The sequence below is a fragment of the Argentina silus genome, assembly GCF_951799395.1.
Source record: "Argentina silus genome assembly, chromosome: 18".
NCBI classification, from domain to species: domain Eukaryota; kingdom Metazoa; phylum Chordata; class Actinopteri; order Argentiniformes; family Argentinidae; genus Argentina; species Argentina silus.
Window position 1 is genome coordinate 16,634,077 of NC_139672.1, and position 22,321 is coordinate 16,656,397.

Genomic DNA, 22,321 nt, shown 5'->3' on the forward strand with positions numbered 1-22,321 from the left:
AGCAAAGAACTAATTGAATAGTGGTGGTGGTGTAATTACGTTGTACTTAGAGAGCTGCCCACAAATGCATGTGGGTAGAGATTGTATGCCTACATTTTGAATCAATTATTTGACCAAAGGTCATCAAAATACAGTGCCTCCAAATGTATAAACCGAAATTGGACAGCTGTCAAATAGACAAGATCTGGCAGTTAGCAGAGAACAGTTATATGGGATTGTAAAGATGGTATCATAGCAATAAGCACTCGAGAGAGAACAGGAACTAAAGTCATTATACATGTATTATCAGGTTGTCATCAGAGCGACTGTGAAACACGGCTAAGAAGTCTGTCTCATCGTGAAGGACGTCACGTTCTATTGTACCTTCATTTCGGCTTTGGCAACACCAGTGTCACAGCTGTCCTGTCAGTAAAGTGATTCTTCTGTTTGAATCAGAATGAAATGTGACATTGAAAACCAACCATGTTTTTTGACAAGGTTTGTCTAAAGCGAGTCCTCTGTGTCTTTCTGACAGCTCCCACAAAGCATTTGATTGCAGCAGAGTCCATTGAAAAATAACAGCATGTAAAAGTGAGAAATCTTAAGATATATCAAATCTACCACTGCAAGTTTCTACAGAGACACCTTGTGAAACAGAAATGTATAGACTGTATATAATTGTTCTTTCCATCATCTACATCATAACCAATTTCTCTTTATTCTCATTAGGTATAGCTTTTAATTGTTATGTACAGCGTTCATTTCTATTGCAGTAATTTGCTAGAACCATTTTGTAATCCATTTATGATCATGTTCTTGCCTATTATGAGTGATCATACAAAAAACGTATTAAATTGGATTAAGAATTGTTAAATTACATATCAAACTTTGCTTCCAGGCATGCACACTCACACCTCACTCATAAAATCAACTGTACTAATTTCACATTGTTTTTTTTTGTTGTTTTTTTTATAGTCATTTTCTTTAAACTTTAATGAACACCAACTGTATTTTTTAAACAAAAAGCACAACAAATATTCCAGGGAAAGAGTCTGACATTAGTTGGATGATCTCCTCCAGTATGTATTTTTTTTTTTTTCAAAGCCACATCAAATTGTAAATCCTATATATAGATAGATATACTCGTTCAACAAGTCTATGTTGTGTATGTAGATAGATCTGTCATGTTAGAAACAACACTTACTTTGCAGTGGGCTCACTAGCATCACCACTTTAGTGTAATAATTATTATTGCAAACCACTTGACCAATTTAAGGCTTCCGAGTTCAATATAGCAGTAATGAGCAATCCTGTCACGTCACAAAGGTCAAAGTTCAAACTGGGCCACTATATTGTTTTTGTTCCACACTAAACTCTTATGGAGGGCCGGTTTCCCGGACACAGATGAGGACAAATCTCCATCGAAGATGCTTTTTAATCTTGGTCCAGATTTGGCTTAATCTGCGTCCAGGCAACCAGCCCTAAAATGCGCCTTTTTCTGATGTTCTCAAGACTTAAGAGACCCAAAGTAGTGTTGTCTTTTTTTTTTTTTAACCAACTCTTTAGAATGCAAGTTTAACAACCTTTAAAATAATTCACTGCATCTAATATGTTATAAAAACAGGTTTTTGAAACAGAATGGTCATCTTTTCTCTTATAATGTGGCAGGAAAAAAAAAAAAAAAATGTTTAAATATGCATGTTTGTCACTTGCCATAATATACATCCTTTCTGTGTGACTCTATAGAGGAGGGGAGGATACAGGTGATTGGAGGAGGTGGTGGAAGGAGGGAGGAGAGGGGGGGGGGGAAGAGGGGAGGGAAGGGAGGGGGGGAGTGGAAAGGTGAAGGTGGGAGTGGAGCGCTGGTTGGTTGATGTGGGGGTGTGATGTCAAATGCCAGGATGTGGTGGGTGACGGGAGGGAGAAAAGGGAGGAGGAGGAGGAGAAGGAGGGAGAGAGGAAGGGGGGAGGACGGGTTACCATAAACATTGCTATTCAGATTTTAGTGGAACGTCTTTTTTTGCAACAATGCTTGAATTATACAGCATACAGGCTAGTACCATGCTAGGGGCCTCTTGCTTGCTGTGCCCTAACTGTTAAACAGCCATGGAGAGATTCAGTGCCATTGTCATCATGAGTTCATAACTACTTTATCGCCAACATACAACCACCATATGCTATTATTATCCCCATTCTGCCCCACTTTCACCCAATCACAATGCTCAGGCTCATCGGGGGGGTAAAACCACCAGCAAACTGTGAACACAAATGGTGGAAGATGGATAAAAAAGGAAAAAGGAAAAAAAAAAAAGAAAGAAAAATAACTTGTTTGTACAGAAAACAAACGGTAAACAAAACAGCAACTCAGGGTATCATACTTCATGCTTTTTCAAAGGGTAGGCGGGAGCGTAAAGAGAGAGAGAAAGAAAAACAAGAAATTCACAGTTTTCAAACTAGGATGCAAGGTATATGCGTGCGAGTGTGTGTGTGCATATGTGTGTGTATAGATATATATGTGTGTGTGTGTGTGTGTGTACGTGTGTGTGTGTGTGTGTAGGGGAGGGGGGGGGAGGGAGGGTCGCCGACCGTACGGGAGTGTAAGATGGACAGTGTGCAATGCATGCACACAGACTTCGGCAGCCATCTTGAAAATCATATCTTGTGTGTGTACTAAATGCCAGTCACGTAAAAGTTCTCATCTTGCTCATGTGTCGTCTTCTTATGGGCAGAATGGGGGTAACTGACTACATTCCTTGTCAGACTGAAATGAATTTGCTTTATGTTAAGTACTGTATATAATCTCTTTTTTTCATTTTTTTGTTTTTGTTTTGACGCTTGGTTAAATTCTTGGCTTGTTTGTTGTCGTCGTCATCATCATCGTCGTCGTCGTCGTTGTTTTCTTTTGAGAAATGAAGCCAGCTTTGAGGACTCGATCATCGATGTCCCTCTCTGTTCTGCGGGGTAGGGAGAGGAGGGGGTGGGGCGGGGGGCGGGGGGGGCAGCTATGATGCTGGGAGGTCCGCGCTGGAGGGAGGAGGAGGAGGGGTGGGGGGTGGTTCAGACCGGGGGAGCTTTGCGCTGCAGTAGATACTGATGGATGTCATCAGCGTCACGTTTGAGCCAGGCGGCGTTCAGGAGAATGTTCTCACAGCACTGCTGCACCGTGCGTTCAGCCGCAGGGGCGTGGTGGCTCTCGAAGAAACTCTGGAACACAGAGAGAGGCACGGTTTGGGATTAGTTACTGCCACTCGGGAATACACAGACACACAGAGGCACGGTTTGGGATTAGTTACTGCCACTCGGGAATACACAGACAGAGGCACGGTTTGGGATTAGTTACTGCCACGGTGACAGAGACAAGGTTTGGGATTAGTTACTGTCATTCTGGAACAGACAGACACACAGAGGCACGGTTTGGGATTAGTTACTGTCACAGTGACAGTGCTTGTTATTGTGAAATGTCGTGCTTTTTGTTTGTTTTGACAGCTGGTGTTTGTCTCTAGACATGTAAGTGCTTTGAGTCTTTAAGAAAGCGTTATACAAATAAAATTTATTTCTGTCTTCAAGGTGATTTTTTTTTTTTCATGGTACGGAATAAAAGCATTTTTTATAAGGGAATACATTAGATTAGATTCAACTTTGTCATTGTGCAGAGTACAAGTACAGAGACAACGAAATGCAGTTAGCGTCTAACCAGAAGTGCAAAAAAGCAGAAAAGTGCAGTGTGAACAGTATATACAGGTAGTGCAGTATATGCGCAGTATAGTAGTGCAGTATAGTATAGTAGTGCAGTGTAAGCAGTATATGAATTATATATAGTATACATACATTTGCTCTAGTTGTTTACACACTTAAAATGACTAAGTGGTTTAGCTTCACCCAGGGAGTGTATGATGAAGTACTTTGCTATAAATCAAGTAAAGATCGTTCATTCTCACCTTCACTTCAGCGGCCATTTTGTCAATGGCGAATCCATCGACAGAGAGCTGAGAAGAAGAACAGAAACGCTAATCAGTTGGCTTACGAAAAAATTAAAAACAGCTTTAAATGCTACATCAAAAACAAACGCAAATCCAAAAAAAAACTATCTATCTATCTGTTAGGCTATTTCCTGCAGTTTCATGACAAGCCAGGGAGTTTGATCCAAAGTATAATTATACACTAGTAAAATGGAGGCACTAGTTGTGGAGATATTAGACTAAGAACAGATATGGAGGAACAACAACAACGACAGATGACATGTTTCTTTGTGTTTCTCAAATCCAGTGGGGGCGGAGCCTTCACCTTGATGAGTCGTGATATGAGGAAGCCGCCCTGGTAGCGGTTGTGAAGCTCCTCCCAGTTGTCCTTGACGAACTTCCAGGCGGCCTTCCGTCCGTGTTTACTGCTCCCGGCCACGCCCCCGATGACTGACACCGTGTCCTGGGGACGCACGTCCTCCTATTGGTGGTTAGAGACAGCATGTTGGGTTGTGACCGTTCGGCATCTCAACCTAACAAGCTGACAGAGCAAGCCCCCCCTCCCAATATGTGCGTGATGCTAGGAAGTCACACCAGGGGAGGCTGGTGGAGGTAGAAATCGGAGGACGGGCTCATTGCAGTGCATAGAAAGGAATGAGGAATGGTATCAAAACTTGTTTGTCTCCATTCATTAGAATGAGCCTGTCCTCCACTTAGACCGGTTACAACATCAACCACACGAGGACATAACAGACAACTAGTATTGCAATGGTTTTACAGCAGGAGGCAAATGTGTTCACCAGAGCTCTTGAACTCACTTTAGAACCACAGAGCCATCTATTGTATATGGTTTCTGTCTTTATCAATGATGTCTTTTGTTAGGACAGCGACCTTTAAGGACAGTGATTCTGTTGTCTGTTGTTGTGACCGAAAAGAACTGGGGCAACCTTGTAACCTCGGCAGAGGCACTCAGAGCTTTAGTAGGAGACGGACAAGGCCGTACGTACCGAGAGGGCGAAGGTCAGGACCTTCTGGATGAGGTCGGGGGCTGATATGGCTCCCAGGACTCTCTCTATACGGTTCTTCTCCTCTTGCATGTCCGCCTGCTTGTGAAGCTGAGGAAGGAGAGGAAGAAAGGAGAGAGGGAGGAAGAGAGGGGGGGGGGGGGGTAGTAGAGCGTGAGAGAGAGGGAGAAAGAAAAAGCGAGAGAGAGAGAGAGAAGGATAGAGGGGGAGATCGAGGGAATGAACATTCAGGCTGGTGAGATGCGAGGTGACATTCACTTTCCTAATGAAACCAAGATGTAATCAGCGGACAGTGATTGAGGCCTAAAGCCAGATTATTGGACAGGTTCTGCCAGGAGTTGAGGTCATGATGGGGCTGGCTGGTAATCTTGTTACTGCTCCTGATGTAATGCAAGTCGAATGAATAGTCAAATGATGCATGCCTATCAGGGTTCTCCCCAGGATTTTTTTAACAGGAAGCAATAGATTGCATTATCAAAACCCCACTTGCATTTAAATACACCAGCTAAAACGCTGAATTCACTAAGGAACATCATAACGCTTTCACTTTAATTTTCAACAACAATGTTGTTTGGCGATCAAAGATAGTTATAAAATATATGGTTTAATTTGCACAGCACCACTCTTACATTCTTTGGGGAGAGCCCTGCCTATTGAGGAGACCTCCTATCAGAGGTAGCCTATCAGAGGAGACCTCCTAGCAGTAGTCCTATCAGGAGACCTCCTAGCAGTCGTCCTATCAGAGGTAGCCTATCAGAGGAGACGTCCTAGCAGTCGTCCTATCAGAGGTAGCTTATCAGAGGAGACGTCCTATCAGAGGTAGCCTATCAGAGGAGACGTCCTATCAGAGGTAGCCTATCAGAGGAGACGTGCTATCAGAGGTAGCCTAGCGGCTGGCGTCCTTACCTTCAGCATTGTGTCCAATGTGGCGCTGTCTCCGTGCTTCAGCACTGTCAGGTACACCTGAGGGGAGGAGACACAGGCACAGGTGGGCCAGGATTCTTTCACTCCTCAACTCATCTTTCTCAAGTTCCTCCTGTCTGTGTGTGTGTGTGTGTGTGTGTGTCTGTCCGTGTGTGTGTGTGCGTGCATCAGCAGCCTATTCCCTGTGTATTGGCCTGGGCAGATCTTACTGGACTCCTGAGGTCTGCAGAGAGGACGTTCTTTCCCTCCACGTGGTCCTTGAATCTCCGCCTTGCCTCCTCCAGGGTGGGCTTGTGTCCTGCCTTACCCAGCTTCCCCAGGACCAGACCCCTCAACAGGGCATCCAGGTGACCTGAGGGGGAGGAAGAGAGGGAGAGAGGGAGAGAGAGAGAGAGATAAATGGATACAGCAAAGAAGAGAGAGGTAGAGATGGTGGGGGGGGGGCAAGAAAAGAGAGAAGGAGAGGAGAGAGACCCCAGTCAGGACTCTGTAGTCAATGACTCTGGAGGGTAAATCTCAGCCGTCTTTTCTGATCTGAAACAACAGGACGGCTCAAAGCAATACGGCGGACGCTTCCCGAGACCTTACTTGGGAGCTGTCCCGTTCTTTCAGATCAGTGCAAAACGGATGAGACAAGGAAAAGAGGAGGCTATCACAGAGCAAGCCTGGGTCAAATACACACGTCAAATACTTTTGATTAAGTTTGCCTAAGTAGAATGGAGTAGAATAGTGGAATAGTCCATAGCCTAGTAGAACGCAATGGAATAGCCCAATGGAATAGCCCAATGGAATAGCCCAAAAAAGGGGGCAAACACTAACCCCAAAAATCAAGCGCACCTCGAACACTTCCAGGTATAGTATTTGACATAATGCACGTGACCCAGGTCTAGCTTCAGACCATTGAGATGTTAGCATATTGTCTTTGGTATTACCACTGGGGCAGGGCTCTCCCTCACCCTCACCTTCGCCCTGCTTGTTTTCCCAGCCAAGCTTGAGGCCGATGGGGGTGAAGAGGTCCCGAATGAACTCCTGGATCTCCTCGTGGAAGTCCGTGTGGGAGAGGAGGGAGGAGAGAACGCCCAGGTTACAGCTCAGGTCGCTCCACACCGTGTAGTTGGGCTCGTTGACGAACGCCTCCATCAGCTTCAGAACCTCCACCGTGCTGATCATGCCCGCACGCGACTGAGGGGGGGGACGGGGAGGGGGAGGGGGGAGGGAGGGAGTGAAGACAGAGGGGAGGGGAGAGAGGGAGAGAGAGAGATAAACGGTGTTATGTTTGATCTCAGAGGAAGCAGAAGTATCAATATGACATGACATGTCAGTCCCGTCTACATTATGAAACAACACAAGGACATGAACTGCGTCTGCATGGTCGTACCCCAGCGTCGCTGAAAGCAGAAGGTTTATTCCACCCTGTACTTCCCCATGCAGTTATGTTTTTACACCTCGATTAAAGGTCACGGTCCGAAACACTTGATCTGGAGGCTAGCTTTTTACAAGGAGAGGGGAACAGGGGATTGTGAAATATATTTTTTTTATTCTTTTTATATGAATCCATTTCCTGAATGTGAGTGGGTGAGAAAGGACTAAAACCGTATCCACGACAAACAATGTTTCAGAGAGATGCCACATAAAAACAATCGTTCTATCGTTAAATCGTCTCTATTGTTGAAGTCAAGCTCAGGGTTTGTTGCTGGCCTGTAATCTCACCAGGGGAGAACGAACCGTGTCAGTGACAAACAACTTCATACAACATTGACACTCTTGTATAAATCCAATTAGCAGTAACTTCAAGCGAAGGGAACAGCAGTAAATCCAGGAGAGGATGAATGCGTTGGTTGTTGGTAGGAAAAGGTCTGGAGCAGGGGAGGCTGTTGGAGGCAGAAATCGGAGGACAGGCTCATTGTAATGCATGGAACGGAACGAGGAACGGTATCAAACCCCTCCTCCGATTTCTACGTCCACCAGCCTCCCCTGGTCTGGAGGTTTCCCTCTGAACCAAGACTGGGTTTGAGAGCCAACCACACTGGTGACAACAACAACTTAGCACTGTAGACGTTGGGGCTGTTTGACCCCGGGTTTGACCCTGGTCAGGTTCACCAGGGAGAAGAGGTCATTCTGCAGGCCCGGGGCTGTGTGTTAATGTGTTATTGTTGTTGTTGTTGGTTTCACCAGGGAGGAAACGGTCTGGAGAAGAGTGGCGCCAATGTTGGGGTCAATTTTCTATTGGCTAACGCTAATAGTTCTACTTGCCTGGGTAGCCACTCTGAGAAATATATCAGTCGCTCAGATGATGCTTATAAATCAGGAAGGAATTTTTGGGAACTATTTGAAGCCGCCAGTAATTTCACTGGCGCCAGTCTTCTAATAGTCTGGAGGTTTCCCTTTGAGCCGAGACTGGGTTTGAGTGCCAACCGCACTGGTGACAAACAACTTAACACTGTAGACGTTGGGGCTGTTTGACCCCGGGTTTGACCCAGGTCTGGACCAGGTCCAGGTCCGGTTCTCTCACCAGGGAGAAGAGGTCGTTCTGCAGGCCGAGCCGGTCCACGGGCAGCAGGGTCAGGTCTCTGATGCCGGGCAGCAGGCTCTCCAGCATGGACGAGCTGTACTGGATTCGGTAGAAACCCACCGTGCCTGGGTTGATCTGGGGAAGAGGAGAGGGAGGAGAGATATACTTCGATATAAGTCGTTTAGTGCAGAGGGCGAATAAAGTCGCCCAAACTGTCAACATTCTAGAGTGCCAAGGGTGACTTTATTCACATTCATGACGCTTCATTTTGTAGCCAATCAGAGTGTTGTTGCTAGGTAAACACCACATAGAACACTAGGCGCTCTAGGTGGTGAGTGTTCCGGAACCCTTTGGCAGTTGGTGAGTTAACATCACCAGTCAATAAGCCCGGTCAGACGCCGGCCGTTAACATGGTAGTGAATGAGAGTGAGGAATGTTGGTTTCCTAGATCCTAGACCAAGTGGCTCCATTTGGCTAAATCTGGCGCATACAGAAACATTGATGAATGTGCACTGTCCCCGTCTAATAAATTGAATAAAAAAGTAAACCTGGGTTGGTCTAGAAAAGGAGAGAGAAGAGGAGAGGCCTACTAACTGCCAACCAGTGTACTGCTGTGTGGCTGTATGTGTTTTCAGAAGTCTGTCCTGGCGCCCCGCTGGTGGAATGAGCTTCCCACTGCTGTCATGACTGCAGTCACTACCTATCTTCCGCTGTAGATTGAAGACCCATCTCTTCAGGCTACATCTTAACTGGCCCTCCTAAAGACCTCTTCATCCCCACTACCCCCCTGTACAAGTTTCTCTCCTGTTAATAAAAAAATAAATGAAAATAAAAAATTCCTTCTTCTAGCATTGTGACTGCCTATGGCCCCTGGTCTGAGCATTGATTACTTTATCTTATGATGACTGACGGATAGATGATTCACCTACTTAAACAGATGTATTTGTTGTAAGTCGCTTTGGATAAAGGCGTCTGCTAAATGCCATAAATGTAAAATGTAAAGTCTGCGTAGAATGACCACTCCATCAACAGCGAGAGGGTCTAACAACAACTGCCAGGGCATTGCTGTGTGGCTATAAGTGTTTTCAGAAGTCAGTAGATGGCTCTGTCTATCAACAGTGAGCCGGATGGAGACTACAGCTGGAGCGATCTATCCTTCAGAGTGTCTTAACTGGGGCAGGACCCCAAAGAGCCCCCCAAATTAGCCATCAGGGCCACAGAGGAATAACATTCTCTATCGAGTCATATTTAGTTGAACTCCCGATGACCCCTGACACAAACAGAGTCATCTCTCTCTCTCTCTCTCACACACACACACACACACACACACACACACACACACACACACACACTCAGCACTTCCCAAGGCCCTTTCACAATCCAGCTCAATCCCTTTCAATAACCTCTCTGTGACCTTCTGACCCTATTCAGATGACTGTCCAGCAGGTTCATGACCCTATCTTGAGGCAGCGCCTTTCTTTAATCCTCTCCATGACCTTTGACCTCCCAGGGTTCGCGACCCCCCCCCCCCCCCCAGGGCACCAGCGATGGGACATGACGCCACCCCATTAAAGTTGAGATAGAAAATGGGTTAGGGTCAAGGTACGGGTAGGGTCGTCCCAAGGATCCCACTTAGCATCTACCAACGTGGTTGTCCTCACCTTGACCCACTGGTCGGGGCTGACGTTGTTGATGGTGATGGTGGTGTCTGGACTGTCCAGCAGCACCTTGAGCTTGGTGCAGGCCGGGTCCTCGCTCGTGCAGATGCTGATGGGCACCATCCAGCTGGGGCAGTCCTCACCTGGGAGAGATAGACAGGGAGGACCAATGAAACACAGTAGAACAAGCTCAAAGGACCAATGATACGCAGTCCTAACAAACCCCAAGGACCAATGAGATGAAGTATAACAAGGTCCAAGGACCAATAAGACAAAAGCCCCAAGGACCAATGACACACAGTATAACAAACCCCAAGGACCAATGAGACACAGTATCACTTGCCCCAAGGACCAATGAGACAAAAGCCCCAAGGACCAATGACACACAGTATAACAAACCCCAAGGACCAATGAGACACAGTATCACTTGCCCCAAGGACCAATGAGACAAAAGCCCCAAGGACCAATGAGACACAGTATAACAAACCCCAAGGACCAATGAGACACAGTATTACAGGAGAGTGCTTCCAACGGCTGGGTGCCTGATTGCAACACCAAAGTTGTGTTTGTCTCCAGTGAAGGTGACACATATACAGGAAGGAATGCAACTGTTGCATTGCTTTAGATAAGAGCTTCTGCTGAATGCTGTCTTATCAGCTATATTAGTTTATAGTATTATATATTATATAAGTATCTAGTGGTGAATTAGCTTTGTACTGAACATGTAATTGTGTAAGGGAGTAACGTAATAATAATAATACATTTATTTTCTATATCGCTTTTACTAGATGATTCTCTTACCGTTATGTGGTCCACTGGCACAGAACTTCTTCTGAGATAACTTGAGGACGCGATCCTCCCCTTGCTGGAAAAGATCATAATATAATATCAGCCATTTAGCTGACGCTTTTATCCAAAGCCACTTACATGGCAGTGAGTGCATATATTTCAGTATATATGGTCCCAGCGGGAATCAAACCCACAACCTAAGCGTTGTTAGCACCATGCTCTACCAACTGAGCCACAGAGGACCAGAGATAAGACAGATTAATGTCAAGCACATCACCGTCAGCAGTTTCATATGGGATCAAGTGCCAAGTCAATGACTCCATCTGAACTCAACATATGACAAGAGTGATGACATGACATTACTTTACATTACAAATGAATTGGCACAGCCACCTGTCTCTCGAATACTACAAACAGAATCCAGTGAACCAATGTCAGGCCAGACTGAGGATGGCTGTCAGGGGAGGCTGGTGGAGGTAGAAATCGGAGGTCGGGCTCATTGTAAGACATGGAATGGAATTTCCCAAATTTCTACCTCCACCAGCCTCCAACTGGCAGAAGTGCACACTACAGGGTACAGGGTAGAGAATTGGGATGCGGCCAGTGAGTCAGGGTAGAGAACTGGGACGTGGCCAAAGTAGTCAGCTGACCTGCTCCTGGTCCACTACAATGATAGGGAAGCCCATCTGTTTGGTCCAGGAGCTCATCACCGCGGCGATAGGTTTTCCGCTTGCCGATTCCAGACAGTCCCATAGGTCCTCTGAGAAGAGAGGGCGGGGAGAGGGGGAGGTCACCGACCAATCACAATGCTCCAAATGGTATATTATGAATGTACCACGGTAAGAGATTGGGTCGTACAATACATTCATAGAGATGGAGAAGAGAGACGGCAGTCTTACCTGTTGATGCATTCTTATGTTGGAACTTTAATAGATAGGCGTTCATTCCTTTCCTAAAATCCTGCAGACAGAAGGGGGAGGATAATCTTTTCAAAACAACCACTCGAAACAAAACCGGCTGAGAAGCTGAGGTCAGAAACAAAGCAACCAGTAATCAAATTGTAACAGTAATCAAATAAAAAGCGAGTTACTCTTTTAAACACAAACACACAAACAGACACGCACACGCGTCTTCTAAAGGACATAGCACGACGAATCAATTTAGTCCACCGCAAATTGAGCTAATGAAGAGTTCCGTGCACGCCCACACACACTCGTCCAGACCCCTCTTCCTCACCTCATCTCCTATGTAGTTGTGCAGCATACGGATCACGGACGCTCCTTTGCTGTAGGATATGGCATCAAAGATCTCATCCACCTCAGACGGGTGGCCCACATTCACCTGTAGCACGGAGGATTAGGGTCAGAGAGTGAAGCACACACGCACACACACACAGACACAGACACTCTCTCAAGACACAGACACAAAGTGACATACACACACTCTCTCTCAGACACAGACACACACACCTCTATGGGATGGCTGTTGTCGAGGGCATCCAGGTCAAGGGCGCGGGTGTAGTCGGCAGACACAAACTGTGTCCAGATGTCGTACTCTGGGAAACAGTGGTCAACACACAGGTACTCGATCCAGGAGGCAAAGCCCTCGTTAAGCCACAGGTGGGTCCACCATTCCTACAGACACAAGAGATAGGAAAACATGACTTACTTAACATTACATTACATTACAGGGTACAGGGTAGAGAATTGGGATGCGGCCAATGAGTCAGGGTGGAGAATTGGGACGTGGCCATAGTAGGCAGCTGACCTGCGCCTGGCCCACTACAATGTACGCCAATTAAATCAAAGGATGTTGTTTGGGTACAGTAGGTAGTAACCTAAGGACCTTGAAATTGCCATGACCCACGGCCTTCTAGAAGCACTTCTTGCTGCTAACGTTAGTCGAACAAAGCGCTGTGGTCACCATGAAACCGATCCAGAGGAGGATACAGAGCCAAAGCCAATGAGATCAGAGGATACCGTTTGTGTAGGTTGTTAAGGTCCTCCAAAGGACCGCGACCACGGCCTGCTAGGGGTAACTACATCCTCTGGCCCAAGTAAGCTTGTAAAGAGTGTGGGGGAGAGAGAGAGATGAGATGGAGAGGGGAGGTGAAGAGGGAGGAGAGAGAGAAAGATGAAGAGAGAGAGGAGTAGGTGTGAGAGAGAGAGAAAGAAAGAGAGAGAGAGAGAGAGAGAGGGAGGTGAAGAGGTAGGAGAGAGAGAGAGATGAAGAGAGAGAGGAGTAGGTGTGAGAGAGAGAAAGAAAGAGAGAGAGAGGGAGGGGAGGGTGTTCTGTTTGGTTACCATGGTGACCAGGTTGCCGAACCACTGGTGCGCCAGCTCGTGCCCCACCACCAGGGCCACCCACTGCCGCGAGGACGAGCACGAGTTCTTGGGGTCGATCAGCAGCGCTGTCTCCCTGGGATACAGGAGGTCAGGGGTCAGAGGTTAGGGGTGCATAGGTCAACACACACTCTCTCTCTCGCTTTCTCTCTCAAACATACAATTCGAATATACTGCAAGTTAGCAGAAACTCATGCTAGAGGTAGACAGATCTCACACACACACAGACACACACACTCCTACTTCCTCATGTGGTCAAGAGCATGTCTTTATAAGACCACTGGAACAATAGCAGTGGTGCACCATCCTCAGTTTAAATTCAGTCACATGGTTTGAGATTTACCTGTAGGTAACAAGGCCCCAGTTCTCCATGGCACCTAGAGAGGCAGCGCCAAGTGTGTTAGATATGGAACCACAACAACAGGTTCACCTCAATATAACAACTTACATACGGATGTATCAGAGGAGGCTGGCGCAGGTAGAAATCAGAGGACAGGCTCATAGTAAAGGTTCTTCAGTCCATTCCATGCATTACAATGATCTGTCCTCCGATTTCTACCTCCACCAGCCTATATATATATATATATGTGTGTGTGTGTGTATGCTTGACATGTACTCACCAGCAGCAAAGTCAGCGATTGCTATGAGATCAATTTTAGGCAACGGATAAGGAACGTTGAAGTAGTCTTTGTAGAAAGGTAAGGTCTTGGTCGCAACCTGGGAACGAAACAGGGAGAGAAGAACGAGGCTTAATTTCCATTTCAACACCTCTGATTTCGTGCCAATAACTGCTGGCGTATACAAAACCATCAGTCAGCAAGTCATTCGCCTGAGACAGCTCACTGAACCAACACCAGCCACGATGATGAATGACTAAATGATGCTTTCTAGATAACACTGGTGAAACCTGTGTAGAAGCACAAAGGGGCTAAAACAGCACGGCCCGGGCTCAGCCCTGCTCCTGGAGATCTACAGAGGCGTTGCTCATTTTGGTTCCAGCCCAGCTCTGACACATCCGATTCTATTAAATCAGCTGGTCCTCAGGATGTTGATTTCGTTGATTGGCTGAGTCAGGTGCGGCAGGGCCGGAGCAGAAGTTGGATCATTCTGATCCAGATTAAAAGGTTTGAAATGCTGGGCCCTGCTGATGGGTAGGCCCTAGACTAAAGAGACACAACTCAGACAGACTGAGAAGAGGAGAGGACAGAGGACGCAAGGAATCAAAGAAAGATTTTTGAGAACCATCCCCAGGGAACAACTTAGCTCACCTGCCAAAGAGTTCTGGAACACTCACCACCTAGAGCGTTTTTGGGGTTCTTTTTTTTTTAAGTGTTATGTGATGTTTACCTAACACTCTGCTTGTCTACAAAATGAAGGATGATAATTAATGCATTTTTTTGGTGAATAATCACACCTGGGCGACTTCATTCACCCTGAATGACTCCACGGCACTGAATGAATTGCTCACCTCCAGTGCAAATTTCCCTTGCTCCGCCTTCCCCATGGGCGTGTAGACGCGTACCGTCACGCCGTCCGACGACGTGCTCTCCACGAAGTCGTACTCGCCGATGACGAAGGCGACAAGGTACGTGGACATGATGGGGGTGGTGGCGAACTTCACGTCAACAAGGCTGTCATCTTCTGGATATGGCTTTCTGTCAATGACATTCTGGGGCAAGGGGGGAAGGGACACGGTGATCAGTTCAGAAAGTAGGCCTCATGGACACACATATAATATACTATAATATAAGTGCAGGATATGGCGTTCGATCGACGGGATTCTGCGACCGGGACAGAATGTCAGATTGAAGAAAAAAAAAAAGAAAAAAAAAAAGCCATATCCTGCACATATCGGCAAAATGGAAAGGTTACTTGCTACTTCAGTTAATGTAAAACAGAAGTCTTCCTATGAATAAAAAATTACAGCACCCATAAAACCCGGTGATATATTCTGACAACTTCATCAAAATATAATGCATTGGATTTGATTTATTTTTGGGGGTTTGGAGCCTAGAGGATAGCACATATGAGAGAATATGACTCTCATTTCCAATGTGGTCCTCTGTGGAGGGCAAACAGGGCAAACAGGACTAACAAGATGCACATTAACAGGGTGCTGTGTACAGAAAATGTCAGTGAACAGAAAAGACAACCCCCATGCGTTACTGTATGCGCCCCTTGCGGTGTGCAATGTTTCAGTCAAAACGTGGCGATAACCTACACGGGGGGCAACACAGTGCAACAATGTGCGCATTTCTTCTTCCTTGACATGGACAAACTAACCAAGGTCAACTAGGGGGCGTTGAGCGGGCCACATATGCTTTTCAAACATGAGCTCATAACCCATGCATCGCTCCAAGAGTCAACAAAACAAAAATATAATAAATAATAATAATAATAACATTTCTACTCTCTGTACCCTTTTGAATGCCAGCAGACATACACGAGTAGCTAGAAGGTAAATGCAGTACATAATGACCCAATGACTCTGCCTTATGTTACATAAGCCGCGTTAGCGGAGAGAAGAGAGGAAAACAACAGAGCGGCAAATTGCGTTGCGTGTGACTCAAGCTGTTCAGGGGGGTCGGCCCTGGTCCAGTGTTTGTTTCCTGGGGGAAGATTGAGCGTGTGACACGTACCATATTTGACAAGGCTACTCGGTCCTTGGGGACTATCAGGGAGATGTCGAAGGTGGCTTTGATAGCTGGCTCGTCCCAACAGGGGAAGGCCCTGCGAGCGTCTGTAGCCTGCGGAGAGAGGAGAGGAGAGGAAGAGAGGAGAGGAGAGGAAGAGAGGAGAGGAGAGGAGAGGAGAGGAGAGGAGAGGAGAGGAGAGGAGAGAAGAGAAGAGAAGAGGGGTGAACATGGGAGAGATGACTACAAGGAGGCAGGTGAGACAGAAGGTGGACCCTGTTAACAAAGAGCCCCTTGCTCCTCCTCTGAATAAGGATAAACAAGACGGAGGAAATGTTACGTAGCCTCTCAGAGGGCAAGGTGGAGTTCCGACCATCACGCTTATTATACCTATCCAGGGGAGGCTGGTGGACGTAGAAATCGGATGATGGGCTCATTGTAATGCATGGAACGGAATGAGGAAATTGGTATCAAACACGTTTCCTTATTCCATGCATTACAATGAGGATTACAATGATATCTACCTCCACCAGCCTCCCCTGGAGTTCTCTCGGAGGGGACGGGGCAAGCGGCTGTTTCTGGACAGGGTCACACAGAGAGACCGACAAAGCAACCCGGCTACATGTCTCACAACATGTCACAACAGGACAGCATCCTGGAGGGGCCAGAGGTTGGCTTACACTGGAGGTCCTCCTACGACCTCCTACAGGGTCAGTTGAAAGCAGGAGAAGAAAAGGCAACACAGCTGGGATATGTAGTTTTAGGCCATGTCATTTTTTTTCCTTTTCAAATGGAAAGTGGGTGAATTTAAAACATGTTTAATCTAATCTTCGAAACAGAAGGACAATATAAACCCATACGGCCAAGATACGTAATTCTAAGTAATATTTCCTCATTTCAAATGACAAGCAGATGACCTGACAGAAACAGATGTTGCATTATCAAAACAATCTATGAATAGGATGACTTCTCAGACCGATTGCGCAAGAAAAAAACAGTTGTAAACATTCATACTGGTCAAATGACTGTCATGCACTCGTCGCCACAGCGGGTCTTAAAGTTAACTCACCAACTGCCAAAGAGTTCCGGAACACTCACCACCTAGAGCTCCGAGTGTTCTACGTGGTGTTTACCTAGCAACAACACTCTGATTGGCTACAAAAATTAAGCACCGTCGTTTATGTATTTTTCGGTGAATAAAGTCACCCTTTGGCACTCTATAACGTTGACAATTTGGGGCGACTTTATTCACCCTCGGCACTGAATGAGTTAAGCAATAAACTCCGCGGTGGTAAGAGAGAGACTGACACAGACTGAAGCTGCGTTCCAATACCCACACTAGCGTACAGCCCAGACAGGGCTCCGTGCGTGGTGTGGGTAGTGGGACGTTACCTCAGAGTTTCTAGTGGTTAGTTACCTCAGAGTTTCTAGTGGTAAGTTACCTCAAACTGTGTGACCGCAGCATAGCGTATTTCTCCTGCCGGAGTTGCATATTTACTTCTGTAGAAACCTTTCATTTTGTCATTCAGCTCTCCGACAAAGTCGATCTTCAACGTACCAGATCCTGGGGAAACGGGGACACAAATCAATGAGTGTTTGTTTATTCAGCTACGGCTAACTGCCATTACATGTTCGTTCAAGCTACTACAACGGGAGTTGGTTTATTGTCAACTAAAACAAAAGACGTGGCACTGATTCAAACCGGGGAATAATACTAGCAGGCTCGCGGAGTGTTTATTTGTCTGGGGGGAAAAAATGAACTGCCATTCCACATTCTTAGGGGGGGGAAAAAAAAAAGGGTTCTTCGGCTGTAGCTGTAGGAGAACCATTTGAGGAACCTTTTTTGGTGCCATGTAGAACCCTTTTTGATTCCATGTAGAACCCTATCGGTTCCATATAGAACCCTTCTTGGTTCCAGGTCAAGAAGAACCTTCTTTTCTTTTTTTTTTTTCCCCTGAGAGAGCTGTCACTTTCAAGTCCTCTGACTTCCTACCTTTCTGAAGAGCACTAGGAAATGACAGGGTGACTTTCTCGTCCTCATTCTGATAGTTGAATCCCGTCGCGTTGATTTCTAAAGGCAAGCGAGAAAAACGGTGATGACAAGGCAACAGAATCATCCAGATGGTTCTCAGAGGCTTAAAAGAACAGGCAGGTCCTGCCCAGGAGAAAGGATTACATGCATCACTCAAAAATACTTGCAAAAATACTTACAAAAACAGAATTACCGGTGAATTAATTCGTTCTTTCCTGAATAGCTTAAAACCGACATGCTATGATATGGAGATTAGAGGAAGAGGAAGACAGAATCTCACCCTCACCTTCCCCTCCCTCTGGCACGAACGACGCGGTGATGATGTCGATGTCAGCACAGTTCATCACAATCTGGTTTGTGGCCAGTGTCACCTGTAAACAACAACAACAACACAAATTAATTAAACAAATCAGAGACCATGTACTGCTTTAGTATACCAACCCATGGGATGCCATGGCGCAGGTGTTAGGCACAGACATTCAATAAGCCAAGGTAAGTATTAGAACTCTGCAATACAATACTCCCTGAATGTACAGTGACAACAGTAACATAAATATAGTAATACTTCTACGTCGGGAGAAGCCTGTGGATTTTTTTTTTGCAAGAGCAAATCCACCATTAAGGGTAGATCTAATCTGTGTCAGACAGAGGCTAGCAGCGATAGGGATCAAACAACTTACTGTAGGGCTAAAGCTACTGTGGCTCTGTGGCAAGATTGGTTAGGGAGATAATAACCTCAATATCACAGCTGGGGGAGGGAGGGGGGGGGGCTGGGGGGAGAGGGAGGGATGGAGAGTGAGATTGAGGGATGAGAGAAGAGTGTAAGAGAGAGAGAGAGAGAGAGAGAGAGGGGAAGAAGACAAAGAGAGGGGAAGAAGTGAAAGAGAGGGATGGCGGGAGAGAGGGATAAGAGAAGAGAGAGAGAGAGAGAGGGGACAAGAAAAGGCCGAGAAAGTAAAGGGAGGGACAAGAGAAGAGGGAGAGAGAGAGAGAAGGGATAAGAGAAGGCAGAGAGAAAGTAGAGAGATAGCCTTTAGGGCTTCTGATTTGAATATGATGTGAAAGAGGCTCATGCGACCGACCCAACTTATAGAGGGCAGAACACAGTGGCACACTTAGATGCATGCCATGCAGCGGATGCGGCCGCCGCTGCGAGGGAGATAAACCCTGTTTACGAGGGCCGACAACCACGGTCCGTGGCGTTGTCGGCCGGGTTCGTCGCTGCGACACCCAGTAAAAGGGCTCGGAGGCTGAGACGGACATGGCAGGGCCGTAATTAGCCCTGTAGAACACACAAGCTAATGGCTACGTGCCAGGGTTCCTCGGCGGTGAGTCTTCGACGGCCCGTTGTCGTTCGGCGCTCTCTCTCTCCGCTTTCCTTTTTTCCTACAGCATCAAGGCTTAACATGGTATTGCATCATCCGTGACAAATGAAACCATGGCAAAAGGCTCTTGAGCATTGTGTTCACAAACAAATAAATGCAGCGGTCGCGCTGCTCAGTCATGGCTTTTCACTGTCTTGGCGCCCCGGTGGTGGAATTTGCTTCCCACTGCTGTCAGGACTGCAGAGTCACCACCTATCTTCCGCCGTAGACTGAAGACCCATCTCTTCAGGCTACGTCTTGACTGTCCCTCCTAAAGACCTCTTCACCCCCCCACTACCCCTCTGTACAGTTCCTCTACGGTTAATAAAACATTTTTAAATTAATCCTTCCTTTTTCTAGCATTGAGACTGCCAATGGCCCCTGGTCCTAGCATAGATTTTTTTCTCATGATGACTGATGTACAGATGATTCACTTACTTTAGACAAATGTACTCGTTGTAAGTCGCTTGGGATAAAAGCGTGTGCTGAATGTCAAAGATGTAAATGACATCTAAACCATTGACAGTGGAACAACGAGAGTCGGGGTCAAATCAATTTCAATCACAGATTAAATGAAATCCAGTTCACTGACAACTTACCCCATTTTTCCCTACAGTGAAATCATTTCACCTGGAGCAATTAGGCTAAGTACCATTCATCAACAACCAAGAGGGTGTTATGATTCATGATTTGGGGACAGGTGTTTTTAGACTGTTCTTTCAAGTACAGAGGATGTAGGCTAAGCAAAACACCAAAAGGGACACCCACACACGCCATTTGGCCTAAATTGCTACTCCCACAAGAGAAAAGATACATGCCTGTCACACAAAGGTGGTGTAGTATTTGGTTTACACCCTCCACATACCAACCTTCAATGGGAAGTATGCAAGATGGCACTCTCTCAATTTACATTTATGGCATTTAGCAGACGCCTTTATCCAAAGCAAGTACATTTGTTTAAGTAAGTGAATCATCTATCCATCAGTCATCATAAGATACAGTAATCAATGCTCGGACCAGCAGCCATAGGCAGTCACAATGCTAGAATGCATATCCTCTTCTTTTTCTCTCCCAAACAGACATAAAAACAAAACTTGTGGAAGAACAACAACAAAAAACAGTGAACTCTCTGAGAGAAAGAACTTTCAGGTGAGATGTTTCCATAGGACAGAAACAGAACTTCATCTACCAAGGACTGAACAGGCGAAACAGATTATTGACCCAATGCACAGTTTAGTCAAGGTGTGCATTCACATATATAAAACACAGCAGTAACCCTCCTCACGCCGAATGCATACAGCGACAGTGTTGTGTGCATGGTCGGTTGCCAGCGTACATCGTCGGTCGTGTTGTGGCTGCTGCCTGTGTGTTATTTAGTCATTCCACGGTCAGCTAGCAACACGCTTGCGAAACAGGTGAACTGAGAGAGGCGGAAGCTGGACGCTGGAGGTCTTTGCGGGGAAGACATTTGCTTGCTATGATTTAGCAAACATTAGCCGGCGTGCTAGTGCTACCTAGCGAGCCGTGAGGTGGGCTAAGCAGGCGACTAGCATTGAGCAACCCTGTGCGAAAGTCAATGCATATGCATCGATACATTCCAAACTTGGCCATCTCTGTAGTGAAGGTGGTCGAGAGATGCACAACATGACGCTAGTGAGTTAGCCACAGAGGGGGCCAGTCTACTTGCTGGAATTAAATGGAACGCACAACACATTGCAGGCGAAATTTCACGTTAATAAATGACTCTGCTTTTCAACAGGGGGCTTCTGTTCAATGACACATATACATGACAGATTAACTTGCATACCGGATACAACGTTATATTCATAACGTTTTCGTTCCAGGAATTAGTCAGACCCGCCACTGTATGACAGCAGTGACAGCTAATGACAGTTCAGCCAGTCAGGGCCAGGTTAAGCGCTGCTAAAATCTGTTTACAAATCGCACAGCAAAATATTTTTGACAACCCAGCAATTCTGTATTTTGACGTGTTATATTCTAGAAACTTGCTTGCATGCTAACCCCAACCTGGGGACTGTCAAATCGTTTGCCATTGGCATTGCAAGCTAGTTAGCCAGCTAGCCAGTTAGCTAGCTAGATGACTAGCAATTTGCCGTTGGCCCTCGGCTCCGAACATTGTAGCTAAATTAGCCTGCTATGTTACATAATGGGTCCCCGCCATGCATAAAGTAAGGTACGCATGCATCTCTTAATGGCTCCAACCTACCTCCACAATCGCTTCCAGCTTGCCCTCGAACGTGAAGTCGATGAGGTCGGGCTTCAAGCTTAGCCCGTAGTTCACGGGGTAGACGTCAGTGGGCAACCGTACGAAGGGCCTCCTTTCGGGCATGGTGTCTGTATTTTGGCTGGTAGCGCTGGCGAAGACGGTGCTGTGTATTACTCTGAATTTTATTGTTCTGAAGTTGAGCAAAATGGGCTTTGAGAACAAGACTGGATCTCGGGGAATGACTCGTTTTACGAATGACAGCGAAACCCGACGGCCCAGAACCAGCAACATAAAATCCTCAGAAATGTTGCCAGCCGCGGTCCTCCCCTCTCACTTCAAATCCGACGAAACAGCGAGATGTGTACGAGCGCGGAGGGACGGGGAGGGACGTCATCGCGTTCAAGTGGACGGACGGTGTAGCGGGGTGGGTTCAACTTGTGTTTGTTTGTGTGTGTGTATTGCTGTCTGAATGAATGATAACAGTGAATGTTTGCTATTCATCTTTTCAACAAAATATATCTTTAAGATAACGCGTTTTACAATTCATTGCCAATGTTTTGTCAGTCACTGTATTGACAGGTTGTCTCTGTGTGTGTGTGTGTGTGTGTGTCTGCCTGCCTGCCTGTCTGTGTGCGTGTGTGTGTGTGTATCTTTGTGTGTGTGTGTTTGTCGGTGCGTGCGTGTGTGTGTGTGTGTGTGTGTGTGTGTGTGTGTGTGTGTGTGCGCGCGCGCGCACGTGCATGTCTGTGTGTCTGTGCAAATGACTTATGGAAAACACAGAGAGCCAGCGGACTAAGCTACTCACATGACTCATGTAGGTCATTGTAAACACCTCTCTATCAATGAACTATCTTTTGTTTGCTTAAGAAGGCTCCGG

General features: G+C 46.4%; 1 protein-coding gene across 4 annotated transcripts; it reads right to left on the reverse strand.

Annotated features, from left to right (window-relative positions):
* Window positions 1-674: 674 nt before the first annotated feature.
* On the reverse strand, window positions 675-21,778 carry npepps (aminopeptidase puromycin sensitive). Of its 4 annotated transcripts, none has more exons than XM_083690394.1 (23): window positions 21,445-21,778; window positions 18,140-18,224; window positions 17,815-17,892; window positions 17,264-17,385; window positions 15,828-15,935; window positions 14,657-14,857; window positions 13,809-13,905; window positions 13,532-13,565; window positions 13,150-13,264; window positions 12,316-12,480; window positions 12,083-12,187; window positions 11,746-11,806; window positions 11,497-11,606; window positions 10,859-10,922; window positions 10,061-10,200; window positions 8,400-8,534; window positions 6,850-7,069; window positions 6,097-6,239; window positions 5,870-5,926; window positions 4,946-5,053; window positions 4,264-4,419; window positions 3,918-3,965; window positions 675-3,183 (listed from the first exon to the last, which is right to left on the reverse strand). In XM_083690394.1, the coding sequence occupies exons 1-23, from the start codon at window positions 21,733-21,735 to the stop codon at window positions 3,037-3,039; spliced, it is 2,790 nt and encodes a 929-aa protein (XP_083546520.1). In that variant the 5' UTR covers window positions 21,736-21,778; the 3' UTR covers window positions 675-3,036. The 4 variants fall into 4 exon arrangements, with proteins under 4 accessions (XP_083546520.1, XP_083546518.1, XP_083546519.1 ...); XM_083690392.1 differs by having other exon boundaries at window positions 6,820-7,069; XM_083690393.1 differs by having other exon boundaries at window positions 18,134-18,224.
* Between the last annotated feature and the right edge of the window lie 543 nt (window positions 21,779-22,321).

Excerpts from the sequence above, each read along its gene's own strand:
- npepps (XM_083690391.1), bottom strand. The coding sequence starts at position 21,735 with ATGTTGCTGGTTCTGGGCCGTCGGGTTTCGCTGTCATTCGTAAAACGA. Across the intron at positions 15,936-17,263 it reads CTGCGGTCACACAGTTTGAG|GCTACAGACGCTCGCAGGGC; the intron begins GTAACTTACCAC and ends CTCTCTCCGCAG. Across the intron at positions 13,566-13,808 it reads AATCGCTGACTTTGCTGCTG|GTGCCATGGAGAACTGGGGC; the intron begins GTGAGTACATGT and ends CTGCCTCTCTAG.